We start from the raw sequence: 17,193 nt of genomic DNA on the forward strand, positions 1-17,193 counted from the left end.
AGTGTTTTGAGTCTAAAGGAGGTGAGTATCCCGACTCTAAAAGAGGTGTCTTCAGTCTAAAGGAGCAAATGTCTTAAGTCTAAAGGAGGTGAGTGCCTTGAGTCAAAAGGAGGTGAGTGTCTTCAGTCTAAAGGAGATGAGTGTCCTGACTCTAAAAGAGGTGAGTGTCTTCAGTCTAAATGAGGCGAGTGTCCTGAGTCTAAAGGAGGTGGCTGTCCTGAGTTTAAAGGAGGTGAGTGTCCTGAATCTAAAGGAAGTGAGTGTCCTGAGCCTAAAGGAGGCGAGTGTCCCAAGTCTAGGGGAGGTGAATGTCCCGTGTCTGAAGGGGCGAGTGTCCCAAGTCTAAAGGAGACTCCTGAGGCGAGGGGATGCAACTGTCCAGAGTCTAAGGGAGGTGAGGGTCCTGAGTCTAAAGGAGGTGAATGTCCCTAGTCTAAAGGAGGCGACTGTCTTCAGTCTAAAGGCGGTGAATATCCTGAGTCTAAAGGAGATGAATGTCCCAATTCTAAAGCAGGTGAGTGTCTTGAGGCTAAAGGAGGTGAGGGTCCTAAATATAAAGGAGGTGAGTGTCTTGAACCTAAAGGAGGTGAGGGTCCTGAGTCTGCCCTTGAGAACCCCGGAGGTGCTTAGGTCTGAATTTATTGAGGTGATGGTACACAGGCAAGAAGGTATCCAGAGGAGCAGTCCCTGAATGTCTATTCAATCACTCAGCCCACATTCACCTAGTGCCTGGTACATACCCCACATTGTTCTACTTGCCAAGAACCGTTGAGACTAAATGACAGTTCTTGCTTTCAAGAAGCTCCATCAAAGGAGACAGCATATAAAAAACAGGGATGCTTTTATTGGTATGTGGGAGAGTTGTGCACAGAGTCATAGGTATGGGTGGTTCCAGGTGCCCCTGGACAGGCCTTCCTTTCCCGGACACTCTACCCCACACAGTGGATGATTTGGAATCCAGTTTCTGACCTTACTGGTTCTCCTAATTTTCTTTCTGTGCCTTCCTTCCTCTTCTCAGAAATTAGGAATAAACAACGTATTCAAATGGAAGGGGTAAAACTCACTGCAGTGAAAGTTAAGTGTATGCAGGTATGAAGGAAAGGAGATGGATGGATAAGGGTTGGTGGGAAGGAAGGTGTCCTTACCTGGCCAGGGGTTGGGTGGGAGGTGGGGGGGAGGGGAGAAGTCCTCACCTGACCAGGGGTTGGTTGGGAGAAGGTGGGGGGGGAGGGGGAAGTCCTCACCTGGCCAGGGCTTAGGTGGGAGAAGGTTGGGGGGGGGAGGGGAAGAGTCCTCATGTGGCCAGGGTTTGGGTGGGAGAAAGTGGGGGGGAGGGAAAGAGTCCTTATCTGGCCAGGGTTTGGGTGGGAATGGTGGGAAGGGAAGAAGCTACTGGGTGAAGACCAGATACTAACCCACCATTAACCAAACACTGCGCTCGATGTCAAGGAGCATAAACAACCTCCCAGGCAGTGGGCATGGTGTGGAGGGGTGCAGGGAAATGGGTCCCAGTGATCAGAGCCTGTCTTCTCTGCAGTGCGCTTACCTGTACTGGGTGACAGCTGGGTTGGCCTTTGCTGAGCAGTGGAATGTGACAATGTTGTCTTCCAGCACCGGCTGTGGCTCCACGGATAGGTTGACAAGTGGGGGATCTGCAGAGACAAGGGGTTCACTTGCAGGCTGGGGGGAGCTGTGCCCACAATTCAGAAAGGAATGGGGCAGGAAGACCCTCCCTGGGTGATATGGAGTGTAAAGGCCAGAGACCACTGCTTCTATGGCCCCCAGAAAGTTTGGGACCTCAGCGGATGGCCCCGCCACACCCAGGAGGTGCCTGTATTGGACGGTCAGTCCTGGTGGTGCGACCAGGGTTCACTCTGTTGATTCAAGGCCTGGGGCTTGAAGGAACACCCGCTGGAAGCTGTGGCTCCCTGGCCCCAGGAGCACACTGCCCATCTCTCAGCTTTTAGTTGGAACAAAGCATAGTGTCTGGAAAGAGAGTTGGGGTTGGGAAGCAGGGACATAAGGGCTATGGTGGACACTAAGCCCTAATTACATACAAATTTTCTGTCTTGGACATGTCAGTTTAATCCCTTGCTGTATAAGGGTTTGGTGCGGCTGTTAACGTGAAAGTGGCATTTATATCTTTTCATCGGCTCCTCGTCCTTGCTGAGCCCTGACTGGAGCCCACGGCCCTCAGCTCCCCAGGCTGGTCTCTTTTTCCTCATTTGACATGATAGGAAGCCAAGCTCTGAAGTGCTAAATGGTGGGAGGCGGGGGAAATAGAAAGTCAGAGAGAGGGAGAGACAGGGGACAGAGAAACAGAGGAAGAGACACACGGAGATATGGACAGAGAGAGGAGGCAGGCAGAGAGACTCAGAGAGAGAGAGACATGGAGACCACGGAGGCGGCGGTGGGTAGTGGAAGAGCAGGAAGACAGAGTAATGAGGTAGAGAGAGAAACAGAGAGGGACACAGAGACACTGAGACATGCAAAGGAACAGTAAGAATAAGTGACAGAAACAGAGAAAAGCAAAGAAAGAGCAGACAGACGGAGAGCGATGGAGAGACTGATAAATACACAGAGACACAGAATCAGACAAAGATTTCAGACTAGAAGCAATAAAGACTGTGGGAAACAAAGCAGACAGAGACGGAAGATGACAGGTGTTAGGGAGAAAGACCAAACAAACAGACACGAAGAGAGAGACAGACAGAAATAGAGATGGAGAGAGCGGAGGACCAAGAGTGGAGGGGCAGTTGAGGGAGGTGGAGGATAAGCCTGAAGAAGGGCCCGCGTCATCCTGGTCCTCCTGGGCTAGGGGGCAGTGGGCTCTGGACCCTCCCCAAAGGAGGTCGCATCCCTGCTCCTGGGCTCCCAGTGCACCTGGTCTTGGCATTCCTGGGCACCCAAGCTCCAGGGGAAGATGGGCCAGTGTCCATCCTTCTTCCTAGCTCAGCTCTAGGCTGAGTGAAGAGGGCAGCTGTGTCCCCATAGCCTAGCCAGGGCCTGGGCCAATCGATCTTCTGGACCAGTTCCCACTAACAAGCAAACTACTGGGAGGTCATGAGGACTTTGTGGGGCTCAGGCCATTTTCAGAAAAAGAAGTAAAGAAGCTAGTTTCCCTCAGAGGGGTTCACTGGGTCCCTGTGAAGGGCACCAACAGAGAATAGGCCCCAGCCTGCCCTGCCCTGCTCCCGGTTGAGATCACAGCTGGGGTCCTGAGACTCTCAGAGGGTCATACACACAACCCCAGCTGTGGGCCGAGCTGACCCCTCCCTGGAGTTGGCATCACTTGACCATTCGGCCCCCTTGGCCCTGCTGGCGCTAGCTGGGCCCTGTCTCACTGCCCAGTGCTGGGGCCTGGGACCTGGTAGATGCTCATACTGTGGGCAGCTTGTGAAGACCCAGGGGAGGAGGGCAAGTTTCCTGAGCAGCAGGTGGCAGACTGTGTGGGCCCCTGTTTTTCCCACACTATCCCCAGGTTCCAGGTGGGGACCACAGATCCTGGAAGCTCTGCTGCTGGGGCAGGGGGCTTGTCTGCCTTCTCGTGGAGAATTACGAGGGCAGTGAGAGGTACCGAGATAATCTCCCTCTCAGGGTCTGAAGTATAATTCAAATGATCACAAAGACAAGTGCGGCAGGGAACAGCAACAAGGCTCATCTCCCAGGAGAGCTACGGCCCTCCAGAGCTCTTCACCCACCCCCAGCGGCTGCCATCACCACCCAGCAGGACCACCGGCTCCCCAGAAGGCCTGCATGGTGAGTCCCTGCCTGCTCTGTGCACGCGGGACTCAGCAGTGAGGTGGCCACCAGTGGGCTCTATGGCTCCGATGGAGCGCAGCCCCAGAGGACACAGAGGCCAGGGAGGACCAGGGGGCTTGCACCTCCCTGAGGGCTCAGAAGCATGTCCTATGATATAGCATTATGGTCACGGCTGTCTGGACTCAATGCCTCATATTCTGAACCTCGACACTGGGAAGTTGAGTGACTTAGTCACACTCTTGTGTGAGGAGGTGTCGGTGCCGGTTTAACAGAGTCTAGGAACCCATCACAGGACTTGGAGGCAGTTCCAGAAGGCCCACCCCTCACCTGGGTGTCTTTTATAAAGTGATGAAACCTTGGGAGGCAGAGTGATGGACCAGGCACCTGTTGGCGGACCCTTCTTGCTGCCTAATCCCTTCTCCCATTGCATACTTTTCATCTTTGGTTGTCCTGTGGATGCCACCCTCCTCAGCTTCCCCATACCTTCACCGTATCCTTGGTGCCCAGCCATTCCTGGGGGGCCTCAAAATGGCCCCTAGGAAGGCCTTCCCACTCATCAGTCTCACCTGCAGCTCCACCCCTAGACCAGAGCCACCTCTGTCCCTCTCTCCCCACTCCACTCTGGACATGCAGGACCTGAATCTTCAGGAGCCTGCTGGGCTCCTGAGGTATAAATAGTTTATGTCATATCCAACTATTAAACATGACTTTAATCCCACTTGTGATGTCAGCCGCATAACTAGCAAGAGGGCAGCTTTGATGTAGCTGGTGGAACCGAGATCACATTGAACAGATGTTACAGCTGAGAGTCTGTTAATGTTTCAATCAGCAACCTGCGTGTGTGTGTGTGTGTGTGTGTGTGTGTGTGTGTGTGTGTTCGGGGAAGTATTACATTGAGGTGGGGGTGGGAAGAGAGAGGAACTTCATGACTCAGTGATTTTATTGCACATCCATTTGAAACTTGGCAGCTGGACACAGAGCCCAGATGTGGCGAGGCTTTGGGGGTGTTAAGCTTTCTCTCCCATTACTCAATCTGGGGGCTTTGTCTTCCGTTGGGTAACATATAAAGACCAAGGGAAACAAACAACAAATGTGCTTTTGCTGAGTTGGGATGCTTCTTGGTTGACTGAGAAAATGAGTGGGTTTGCAAAGGCAGCTCTGATCCAGCCTGTGGTGTCCACAGTAAACAGTGGGATGCTCACTGAATGAATAAATGAGTAAATGGAGGAGGAAGGAGATGAAGGAGGGGTGGAGAGATGTGTGCTTTTGCTTGGTAGGCCTGGGACAAATGGATAAAGGCCTCTCTTCTGTGAGGATGAAGGGACACCGGCCCAGGGGCAGCGACACACCTTTGAGCCTTGGTCTTGTGGGACTCACGGAAGAGTGGTCGGTGGACGTAGTAAACACTGATGCATAAAGAGTGTTCACAACATGTCAGGAGCTGTGCTACAGGCTTGACGTGCCTCTTCTGATTTAATCCTTACCTGGGTGAAGTAGGCATTATGATCTCCATTTACAGATGAGGAACCCGAGAACAGAGAGGTTAAGTAACCTGGTCAACGTGACATACTAGGTGGTGGAGCCAGAATTCAAACCAGGATGGATGCTGTGCTAAGGCCTGCCTGGACTGCCTCAGGGACGCATCTAGGAGACCAGGCACCTGGGTCCCGATTCTTACTCTAACCTCCTTCCCAGGGCCTCCCTCCTGATGTGGCTGACATGTCCTTGGAACGACAGCCAGAAAAGGCCCGGAGACCTGTCGGAACTGTCATCTTGGGTGCTGTTAAATCGATTGTATCATTCCAGGGCATTTAGAGGAAGGTCTTGGCTAGTAGGAAACCCGGTAGCATAGTGGTTAAATACTATGGTTACTAACCAAAAGGTCAGCAGCTCAAATCTACCAGGTGTTCCTTGGAAACTCTATGGGACAGTTCTACTCTGTCCTATAGGGTCACTATGAGTTGAAATCGACTTGACGGCAATGAGTTTGGTTTGGTTTTTCTTTGGTAGTTGGTGGGCTGTCGTGATGAGGGCTTCCTTGTTGACAGGAGGGTCCTCCTGTATGATGGACAATGGCCTGGGGCAGAAACATGCTTCTTCCATGATCTCTGCCTGCCAGGCTTAGGCTGTTGTTATGGGGAGCCAGCTCAAGTTGTCTCTTTTGCGTGGGATTCTGTAGCTGGCATAGATCTCTGGACCAGGCTGGGGTTGGTGGCGGAAAGAAGACAGGGGCTGTTGTAGTAGCCATGACTGGTGACCTGGCAGTAAGAGTCTTGGATACCCTGTGTGTCCCTCTGTCATTCCTCCCCCATTTGGCTTGTGTTTGGAGAGAGAAAGCCCTGACTCATGGTTAATCTTAGACAAGAAGAGACCTCGGGCATCAGTGGGTCAAATCAGACGAGGAACCAGAGGCCCAGGGGGTAGGCTTCTACAGCTCAGCAGTGGTGGAGCCTTCCTGGACCCTCTGACACGCACAGCGTAATGTTTTCTCTCGGTAGCTGGGCTGAACTGCCCTATCCCATAGGTGGTCACCCCTGAAGAAGCAGCTGGGTCTGTAAGACCAGTGCCTGGACTAGGGAAAGGGAGGGAGGCACCAAGGGAGCAAAATTTAAGGAGGCTCTCACTTTCCAGGTTGACCCTGCACTTGCACAACCCCGAGAATGAGTGCCCCCTTAAATTTCGTGCCCTAGGTGTCTCCACCACATTGCCCCAGTCTTGCCCTGGCAAGAGGAATGGAAGGAGAGTCCTAGTTTCCTGTGGAGGTGGTGGTGGGGCTGGGTGAATGGTGGCCATTGTTAACATCTGTTGGCAAAATAAGGAAGATAAAGACCTCCCTAATAACTCAGCTGTTGTGTCTGGGTGATGAGTCCATCTGATGGTTATAACTCTCCAGGGCTCAATGGTTTCTTCTGCCTTCTAGAATCTAAACTGTGTTGAGTAGGGATTTTAGCTCCCTAGTTCTCAAGATAGGCTCTGGAACCCAGGCCCTGGAAAGCCATGTAAAGCCTCAGATGAGCCGTGGCTGCTATGAAGTGTTTTAAGGTGAATTTGATTTAAAATGAATAGGACTATAAGGAGGAAACCAACACCATCCTGCAGCTCTGGCCTTGTAATTCAGAGCCTATGACCAAAGCAGCCACCAGCAGCTGGCCACATCACGCTCTGTGGCAGGGAGGAGCATTTAAGAGCAGAGAAGGTGGCTTTTGCGTGCTGATAGTTCAAACCTAAACTAATCCGTAGGGAGAGTGAGGCCACTGGAACTACACTGTCGGCTGTGTTGAGCTCTTCTTTGTTCTCGGGGCTGACAGGCACTGAATCCCCTTTAGGGAGACTTTCAGGAGCTTTAAAGCATTGCTATTGTTAATATTAATCATAATCACTGATAGTCGCTGGTGCTTACTATGTAGCTGTAGAGAAAAGAGGGGCTATCATATGGGCTCTGGAAGGCTCGGCTTCCTAGCTTGGAAACTTCTGTGGCCTTGGGCAAGCTAATCAACCTTTCAGTGCCTCAGGTCTCCAAATAAGGATCACAGTCCTGCCTCCTCCAAATGACGGCTGTAAAGGAGATAATGCATGCAAAGTGGAGTGCAGGTGAGCTGACTGAACAGCGGCTCCTCTTTCTCCCTGTCAGTGCCCGCCCTTCTGCGAGGAGAGGCGGTGGCGCACTCTCCCCAGGCGCAACACACTCACTGCTGATCCCGGCACCTGTACACGGGCTTCCTCTCCAAGGGTGACCATGGTATTACTGGTGTAGAAGTTCCACTCATACGGGTATGGGAATGTGGCTGTCCCTGGGTGGCGCAAACGGTTAGGTGCTTGATACTAACCAAAAGGCTAGTGGTTTGAACCCACCCGGCGTGCCTTGAAAGCAAGGCCTGGTGATCTGCTTCTGAAAGGTCACAGTCTTGAAAACCCTGTGGAGCATAGTTCTAGTCTGCACACATAGGGTTGCAATGAATCAGCATCGACTGGACGGCAACTGGTTTGGTTTTTGGTTTTGGGAACGTGGAACATGTAGTTTGCAAAGGACCATCATGTGTGATGTTTTCAGTTCACATGACAATAAGGACAAGATGGGCCTTTGGATGCCCAAAAATACAAGCCTGGCCAGTCCACAGAGCCATCTGACCCCTCTCTTCCCCTCACTCAGATGGCATACAGGGAGGGAATGTGAAGAAAGTGGTGTGAGGCTCTGTGAGCTGGCTGTCCAGGTGTGGCCCTGTCCCCTCGCCCAGCCCCTGGCAGTGGTGCCAGGTGCTTCCGCCCTGGGCCTGGCTGCGGTGGGCCAGGCTGGGCCAGTACTCACGCTGAATGTCGATAGTAACAGAAGTCTCCTTCCCGCCAGGGATGGCTTTGTTGGTGGCGCGGCACACAATGCTCTGCCCATTCTCCACATCACCGGGGGAGACAAAGAGGGTGCTCACAATGCTCTCACGCTTGCCATCTCGAAGCAGGGTCTGCGGTGGTGGAGGGAGAGAAGGCACCATGTCACTTGGCCTGGATGGGTCGGGGGAAGACAGCTTCTGAGAGGAGAAGAGAGAGCTGGAGTCTGGGCCAGCTCAGGAGACCCAGGGGTGCCAGTCCCTGCAGATCTGGGGGTTACCCTGGCCCCCTGACCTGGCTGAACACTGGGCTATGGAAGGAAAAGAAACTAGAAGGTTTTCTACCATGTGTGAAGATCAGCCTGGACTTGCATGTCCACAGCATAAAAGCCAGGTGGATCTAACAGAAACCAGGTCCAGGTCCTATGTAGAAACAAACTCATAGATAGTATATTCTGGAGTCCCTGGGTGGAGCAAACGGTTAATGCTTTGGGCTGCTAACTGAAAAGTTGGAGGATCAAGCCCATGCAGAGACATCTCAGAAGAAAATCCTGGTGATCTGCTTCTGAAAAACCAGCCATTGAAAATCCTATAGAGCACAGTTCTACTCTGGCACACGTGGCCTTGAGTCGGAGCTGACTTGAATGGCAACTGTTTTTTTTTTTTTTTATATCCTGCCTCTGGTGTCTGGGTGAGCCTTGGGGTCTGCAGCAGGTGGGCTCTGTGGCCTGTGAGGCAGTGCCATAGACTGTAAAAGGAGGGCATTTGGGGTGTGGGGTCAGGGCAGGGCTGGGTGTGGGAGTGCCGGCAGATCAATGCAGACCTTTTATTACTTTACCTGTGTAAATCCTTTCACCTTTTCAAATCATTTCACATTCTGACCTCATCAGAGCCTTCCACCACAGACAGACACATGCCCTTATCTTCCATTTCACAGGTGAGGAAACAGTTTGAGATAGAGAGAGACAGAGACGGAGAGAGAGACAGACTAAAGAATCTGACCTAACTCCCACTTCAAGTTGGCGCTGGAGTAAGTAATAGGATCCTGAAGCCTCTGGCCTCCCAAGGTGACAGCTTTTTCCTACTGGACCACGAGGCCGCTCTGCAGCTCCTTCCCCAGGATGTCTTCCCTCCCAGCTCACGTCAGTTTGGTGCCTGTGACCCTGAGCTCGGTGGTGGCCCGGGACTGTGTGTGCAGGCTGGCGCCTGTGCACTGGGACAGGGTGGGATGGCATCTGCTCAGTGCTCAGTCTGCTGGGCCCAGGAGGGGCTGAACTCCCTCCAGGTGGAGCTGTCTGAGGAGGCTTATTTTGTGCTGACAGGAGCCTGGGAGTGGGTGCCTAGACTGCATGTCTAGAACCCTTGCATACTCTAGCAAGGCTCCTGTCATGTCCCTAGTTCTCACAAGGACCCTGCAAGGGAGATGACATTACCTCCATGTGGCAGAAGAGAAAACAGGTTCACAGCGAGTTGGACACTTGCTGGCAGAGCTGGGGTTTGCACTCAACAACGGGTGACTCCCCTGAACCCCTCCCAAAGCTTCTGAGACACTTGGGTGGTTATGGTGACCGCTACCTTACAGCACAGACAGTTAGAATCTCTGAAGTCACCGAGGTGGTTAGCAGCAGCATGCGGGATGCCGGAACCCCATGCTCGGGGCCATCAGTTCAAAATGTGAGCCTCCAGCCCTGGAACAGGACTGAGCCTCCATCTGGGACGGCACATCTTGCTTTAATTCCAGAGACGTTCACAGAGCAGAGCCGTGGTTCTGGATTTTGTCCTGTACCCTCTGAAACTGGCTGGGCCTAGGCTCAGGCCTCAGTGGTGGGAGGCCCAGAGCACATTCTTTCCTGGAGGTGAGGCCATGGCCCCCGGCCCTAGGCAGAGGGTCCTCAGAGGCAGCCAGAGGAGAGTGCTAGCCAATCCCAGCACCTCAGGGGCAGGTCTGATTAGCCTATGGGGTAAAATTCTCCAGATCAACAGAGGCTTGTGCCCCTGAGCCGGTCCTGGAGCTAAAGTGGAGGCCAGCAAAAGAGGTGGGGGGCAGGAGTGTGGTTTAGCCCAAGCCAAAGCCAGAAAGCGTGAGGAGCTGCAGCCTGCACCACAGAGCCAATTGGCCTGGGCTCTTCAGCAGACCTCACCGAGTCTATAAATAGCCAGACGATAATAAGAACAATTTCCTGGACGAAAATAAGGCCTCGAGGTAGGGTGGGGGGAGGGCGGGGGGTGGCCGTGGGAGGGAGCTGTACTGTTCTGCCCATCTCCTTTCTTGTGGAGCTAGCTAACAAAGGATATTTGCGTAAGTTTCACTCAGTCTGGAAGCCCTCTAAGCCATCTCCCCTCAGCAGTAGGGGGCAAAGGGCAGCCTGGGTGCCGGTGGGAGGGGAGTGGGGAGCCCAGGCCCTAATTAGGCCCTCGGAATGCCTCCCCTCCTCCCGCACCCAGGGTGCGCCTCTGCCGCCTCGAAATGATGATTAATGACATATTTACTGTGTCCGGGTGGACGCTTTTCGGGGAAATGAAAATTCTGGTTCAAGTTGTTTGTTCCAGCTAATTAGAGAAAAGGCGAGATGTGTTCATCAAACAAAGGGACAACTGGAAGGCCCCAGCGCTTCACCCTGGCCTCTGGCTCGGGCCCCACAGCCTGGCCATGTCCCGGAGGAGGGCTGGGTCTGCTGGTGAGGCCGCGGGGTGCTTTGGATGGGGCGGTTGGGCTGGAGGAGGAGGCAGAATGGGGGGCGGGAGCGGCCTGTCTTCTCTGTTGCTTTCTTCCATCTCCTCACCCTGGTTTTTCTCCTTCCCGCCTTCCGTATCTTCCCACCTCTCCTTTCTCTTTCCTTCAGTTCTCCTTCACCTGTGGACTTTGTGGCCTTGAAGGTGCCTTCCAGATCATTCCATCCTTTGCTGATTTTTGTCACAGCCCACTCCCCTCCCTTCCCTCTGTCACTGAACTTGGCTCTGGGGACACCTCGGGCAATGAGCCCCCAGCCTCCTACTTCGGAAATGTTCATTAGCATGCAAATCAGCTCCTGGAGGGGAAGTGGGTGAATCACTTTTGTTTCCTGGGTCCCATCTCAAGGCAAGGTCACACCTCCAAGGCCTCACTAGGGCAGCCCTCCCTACAGCTACAGTGCTGCGGTACCTTCCCCAGTGTCCTGGGCTGCCCTGTGGCCCTGGTGGCAGCTCCTGAGGATACCCTGGGAGGCCACCCGCCTGAGGGAACTCTGAGGGAGGGGCTCTGGATTGTGTGCAGATATGGGTCGGGGGCCAGCGGCCCAGCTGATGTCTGTATGTCCTGTGGTAGGAGGCCACCAGATGTCTGTTTGTCCTGTGCAAGGGTGCGAGGCCACCAGAGCACATGCTGTGGAGGGGTTCTTGCCCGTCTGCTGGCTGGGTGCAAGCAGGCTCAGGCTTCTGCTGGTGGGTGTTTGCTGAGCTAAACCAGGTCCTTGGCAGAGCGGTGGGCTTCTGTCCACTAACTGCTTCCAAGAGCTTTTGCCAGCTGCCCCAGTGATTGTCCTGAGCCTTATGGGCACCCTGGGCTCTTCTCTGAGCATGGCCTGCTCTGAGGCTGTTTCATGTCCATGCCCTCTTGTTTGCTCCCCGCCCCCAGGCACGCACACTTACCATTCACCTCCCCTGGTTTTCCATCAGTGGTCTAGGAGGCAGGCTGGGATGGGGACAGAAGGTGCCCTGGGTGCAGGTGTCCAATGTGGCAGCAGTAGCTGCCCTGCCCTCTTCAAAGGCCCCTGGGCCTCTGCTGGGCAGGGGAGAGCTAGGCTAGGCCCAAAGAAATAGGAGGCCTGGCTATGACTGAGAAACCAGAGTGAAGGGGCAGTGTAGAGGGTTGGTGCCGGACTCTGGTGCTAAACATGGGATGCTCTTGTGTATGGAAACCGGCCTGGAGAAAGGCTGACTGCTTGGCAATGGGCCTCCTCTCTCTTCCCCCCTCACTCCCCTCCCCCATCTGCTTGTGTCCTTTTTAATCATAGCGCTGCTCCTGGGGGAGCGGCCTGTTGTCACCTGCTTGAATAAGGTGTGTACTGGGAAAGTAAGGTGTGTACTGGGAAAGGTGGAGGGAGGACGGCATGGCGCTGTTTGTCCCCAGCCCTGCATCCTCAGAGTCCCCAGCCATGTGCCCTAGGCAAGGGGAGCCCTTCACAAAGAAGACCAGGATGAGCGGCTGCATGCTGGCCGGAGACTCTAGGCCCCGGTGAGAGACCAATGGGATGTGGGGGTGAAGGGGCGACTGGTAGGAGGGCAATGCTCAGTGGAGAGGGGCTCATACTCCTCTCAGCGTTGGGCAGAATGCAGCCTGTGGTCCCAGTGATGGTGGCTGGGTCGGCTGCCTGTGGGCAGGAGCAGCCTGGAGCTGCAGTGAGCAGACAGGTAGGGGAACACGACTGCAGGGGCTACAGCAAGCAACCCTCCCACCTGTCCGCACAGTGGGTTCACAGCCTGTTGCCTGACAGCTGTCCCTGAGGGTGGTGGGAGTAGCAGGTGGTGCAGGAAGCTGGCTCCTGAGAAAGATTTCTCTCTGAACTCAACCCATGTCCTTTTTCCTCATCCTCCATAACCTCTCTCCCTCTGCTTGGTTTGGTCATTGGCTGGCTTTCCAGCTGACCCCCTTCTGGTGCCAGGCCCGGAGCAGTACCAGGAACAGAGGAGGAGCCTTGAGCTGGGGGTCCAGGGAGAGAGGACTTGATAGAGGCCCTGCCAGCCCATAGCTTGTGCTTCTGCATCCAGACACCCACTCTTTACAAGGTGCTTTACTGCACAATTTCTTTCGGTTCTCACAGGAACCTATCAGGTGTTCATTGTTATTATCATCCCTGTTTTGCATCTGGGGAAACTGAGGCAGGAAGTAGGTCATGGTCACATGTGATGGAGCCCAGGTTTGAGCCCAGGACTGTCAGACCACACGGGGGCTGCTCCACTGTGACACGGTGGTGCCCCATCTGTGAAATGGGGGTGGCGAGGCCACCCTCAGGGCCTGCGAGGATCAAATGAGGGGCGGGGAGCAGTCTCGCTGGTCAGGCTCGGCATTCCCTCACTGTGCGCAGGCACTCTGTCCCAGTCAGCTCCAGGCCACGCGTTGAGAGCTGCTGCTGCTTCCATTGTACAAGTGAGGGTGCTGAGGCACAGCAAGGTCAGCCTGCCCAAGGTCACATAGCTAGAAGGCGGTAGAGCCTGGATTCACACCCAGTCCACACAGCTCCAGAGCCTGCCGGCTTAACTTCAGCTCTGAGGACTCTCCATAGGCAGTGGCACTGGACATCTGTTATGGATTGAACTGTGTCCTTTAAAATATGTGTTGAAATCCTAACCCCTCTACTTGGGGACGTGATGCTGTCTGGAACAGAGGTTTTGTTACGTTAGTGAGATCATGTCAGCGTAGGGTGTGCCGTAAACTTAAAGACTTCTGAGGTATAAGAAGCAGCATGGATACAGAGACAGGCAGGCACAGACGGGGAAGACAGCTGCCACGTGGAGATCACCAAGGAACTGAGGAATGTGGGGCTACAGAAGTTGGAAGAGACAAGGATCTTCCTCCAGGGCCAACAGAGGGAGGCTTCCCTACAGCCGGTGCCCTGAATTTGGACTTCTAGCCTCCTGAACAGTGAGAAAATATCTGTTCTTTAAAAGCCACCCACTTGTGGTATTTCTGTGACAGTGGCACTAGGAGACTAAGCCAGCACCCTTACCTAAGTCATAGGCTAGTGGCTTGTCAGAGCAGCTGACTGACCCCGATGTTTTATGGATGAGGAAGCGGAGGCCTGGGGAGCTTGAAGGGCTGTAGGGGTTCCATTGCAGGGCTGGGGCAGGCTGGCTCTCCACTGCTTGAGATGCCTTCCCAGGTGCCTCCCAGGTGGTGGGAGTGTGAGCGGGGCAGGTGGGACGGAGGCTGGAAGTGTGTCTCCCTGTTGTGGTCTCAGGAAGCGAGGTGCCAGGCTCTGAGGTGCCTTCACAAGTGGTGTGGGCAGGTGATCCCAGGGCGGGAGGCTAGAAGGCTGGGTGACCCTGTCCTCTCTTTTCACAAGATGGGGTGTATCCTCCGTGGCACATAAAACCTGGCAGTGGCCAGGCTGACTCAACTTCAGGGATGGCTGAAGAACAGCCCCTTCCTTCCTTTCACCCTCCCCTGGATGATGTATTCCTGTTGCCATATATTTTTATTTCCTAACACAACAGGCTGGCTCCAGCCCAGGAACAGTGGGAGGATTTATCTCCCAGTAAGCAGCTTCCCCCAGGAATGGAATTGTACCCAAGGAAAGGTATTGTCTCGGCTGTGGGTGAAGGCCAGGCCTTGATGGGCAGCCCTGGGCTGACCCCTTTGGGCAGGAAGATACCTGCCCCCCTCCCCCCTGCCCCAGAGTAGGCATAGGCCTGCCTCACATGCTTATCTTTCTAGGAGCTGGGCTGGGAGCTGGTGGTGGTCTGGGAGTTGGGGACAGGCCATGGGGAGAGCGGACCTGGGGTTCTGGAATCTTGAACCTCCAGCTTCAGAGTCTAGGGGATTGGCCTGCCCTGGGCCCTGATACAGCCTCTGGAGGGGCCTTCGGGGATCTGGAGGCTGCCCTTACGTCTGAGCCTGTCCTGGGAAGAGTAGAGCACAGGACACGTGAGACTGGACTTCTAGGCCTCTGGCTGCCCACGTGACAGCTGAGACGGCAGTGACTGTAGATCAAAGGGACTAGCCTGGCTCCCGCTAAGGTCCCTTTCATCTTTGAAGGCTCTGCAGCACATAAACCCTGTCTGTGACTCTTCACAGTGGAATGGGGGGGATGCAGGGCACTTCTAGCCTGTCCTAGAGCACCACCCCGCCCCCACGTACACAGCAGGGCACAGGGCTTGTCAAGGGACTGTGGGCTGGAGTTCAGCCCTCCTTGGCCCTCAGCCAGCCACCCTTGGACAGGCAGAACCTTAACAGCCTTACCTGGCAGCCCTGGTAAAGTTGCCAGATTTAGCAAACAAAAATACAGGCTTTCCAGTTAAATCTGAATTTCAGAAGAAGGAGTAATTTCCCAGTATAAGCCTGACCCATGCACTATTCGGGACATACTTATAAAAAACTTATAGGGAACAGTTATTTGTTGTTTATCTGAAATGCAAAATTAACTGGGCTTCCTGTATTTTATCTGGCAGCCATAGGCCCTGGCTACTTCTGCCCCTGACCATACTCTATTTGGCAAGCCCAGCAGACACCACAGGAAAGAGTGCGAGGAAAGAGAGACAGAGCAATAAGTCGGAGAGAGACCCAGAGGAGGTCAGAGAAAAGACGGACGAGTGGGAGAGCCACCCTGAGAGAGAAAGAAGGAGGCATTTTATGGATTAAATTGTGTCCCCTAAAGATACACTGAAGTAGTAACCCCTTGTGCCCGTGAACGTGACCTTGTTCGGAAATAGGGCCTTTGACGACGTTATCAGTTAACATGAGGTCATACTGGAGCAACCACTTGCCTGGAGACGACTCCAGCTCATGGTGACCCCATGTGTGTCAGAGTAGAACTGAGCCCAATGGGTTTAGGTCTTTCTTCTCATGTACCTCTGGGTGGACTTGAATCTCCAACTTTTCAGTTAGCAGCTGAGCACATTAACCTTTTGCACCGTCTAGGGGCTCCCATACCAGACTAGGGTGAGTCCTAAACCAATCTGAGTGACTCCTTATAAAGGAGAAGAGACAAGAGACCTCAGGGAGAAGACAGCCTCGTGAAGAGGTATCTACAAACCAAACAATGCCAACAAACACCTGGAGCCACCAGAAGCTGCGAGAGGCAGGCAGAAAGGATCTTCCCCTGGAGCCTTTGTGAGAACATGGCCCTGCTGAGGCCCGGAATTCGAATGTCCGACCTTCACAACTGTGCGGCAATAAATTTCTGTTCTTATTAAGACACCCCCTTTGTGGTATTTTGTTATGGTAGCTCTGGGAAACTAATATATGCAGAGAAATAGACAAAGAGTGAGAGAAAACAGGAAGACATCCACTTAGAAACACCCTGAGCCTCAGAAGGGGACAAGCCAGCCCCTCCTGTCTAGTGCTTCCCTCCAGACCCCCTCTCCTGCCAGGCCCAGTCCTCACCTTGGAGTAGGTGGCCCCGTTGATGACTTCTCCCTTCCGCAACCAGACGATGGAAGCTGCAGGCTTGGCGTTGTCCGCGTGGCAGGTGAGGTTGAGGGGGTCTCCCGCCCGCAGGCTGATCACCGGCCCCCCCAGGATGACGGGGTCATCGGGTGGCACTATGGGGAGAGGAACAGAGGTCAGGGCCCTGTGGCTCGGATTGCAGGCTGGGCCTGGTGAATTTATTTTATGGAGATGATGACGAACAAAAATTATCATCTTTTAACGAAACGTATAATTTCCTTGTAGTACTACAATAATGGCAGCAACAGCAATGATTGCTGACGTAACTATTATGTACTTATTTGTGGTGGACACTGCTCATCAGCGCCTGTTCCGCTCACAGTAACCGTGTGAGGGATGGGGCAGCCCTCATTAGCTGCACTTTACAGATCGGGAAAGCAAGACCGCTGCCTAGGTGATAGCTGGGGTTTCTGTTTTGTTTTTTTTTAAACAAAGCCCTGTCACATCTGTTGTCTTATCTAATCCTCCCGGCAATCTTGTGAGGTAAACACGATTATTATATCCCAATTATTCAGACCTGAAGCCGCACTTAGGAGGGTTAGTGACTTGCTCAAGGTCACACAGTGAATGACTGGCAGAGCCAGGTCCCGTGATATTTACACTACCATGCCAGGCCCCTTCCCGAATAATGAACAGGTGAAAGCAACCCCCTCGTGGCTGAGGCAGCTTTTCAGATGGGCTGTGTAGTCCTTGGAGCCCTGGGGGTGCAGCAGTCAAGCGCTTGGTTGCTAACCAAAAGGTTGGCAGTTTGAATCTACAGCTGCTCCTTGGAAACCATATGGGGCAGTTCTACTCTGTCCTATAGGGTTGCTATGAGTTGGAATCTGCTCGACGGCAAGGGGTTTTTGTTTGGTGCAGTGCATGGCATTTCCTAAACTCTTGATTCTTTAAGAGCAACTTCACCCCCATTGTGTACAGAGTCAGAGCCAATCTCTCCTACCCTGGCTCTTCCACTGCATTTTGTAG

General features: G+C 53.7%; 1 protein-coding gene across 1 annotated transcript in view; it reads right to left on the reverse strand.

The window, feature by feature from the left end:
• KIRREL3 (kirre like nephrin family adhesion molecule 3) overlaps positions 1 to 17,193 on the reverse strand; it is a 173,328-nt gene that overhangs the window by 30,638 nt on the left and 125,497 nt on the right. The window contains exons 5-7 of the mRNA XM_049857550.1: positions 16,165 to 16,322; positions 8,069 to 8,219; positions 1,547 to 1,652 (exon numbers count right to left, since the gene is read on the reverse strand). Coding sequence (XP_049713507.1) covers positions 1,547 to 1,652; positions 8,069 to 8,219; positions 16,165 to 16,322 — 415 coding nt within the window. The remainder of the gene's footprint in view (positions 1 to 1,546; positions 1,653 to 8,068; positions 8,220 to 16,164; positions 16,323 to 17,193) is intronic.

Source organism: Elephas maximus, chromosome 17, assembly GCF_024166365.1.
Source record: "Elephas maximus indicus isolate mEleMax1 chromosome 17, mEleMax1 primary haplotype, whole genome shotgun sequence".
Taxonomy (NCBI): Eukaryota; Metazoa; Chordata; class Mammalia; order Proboscidea; family Elephantidae; genus Elephas; species Elephas maximus.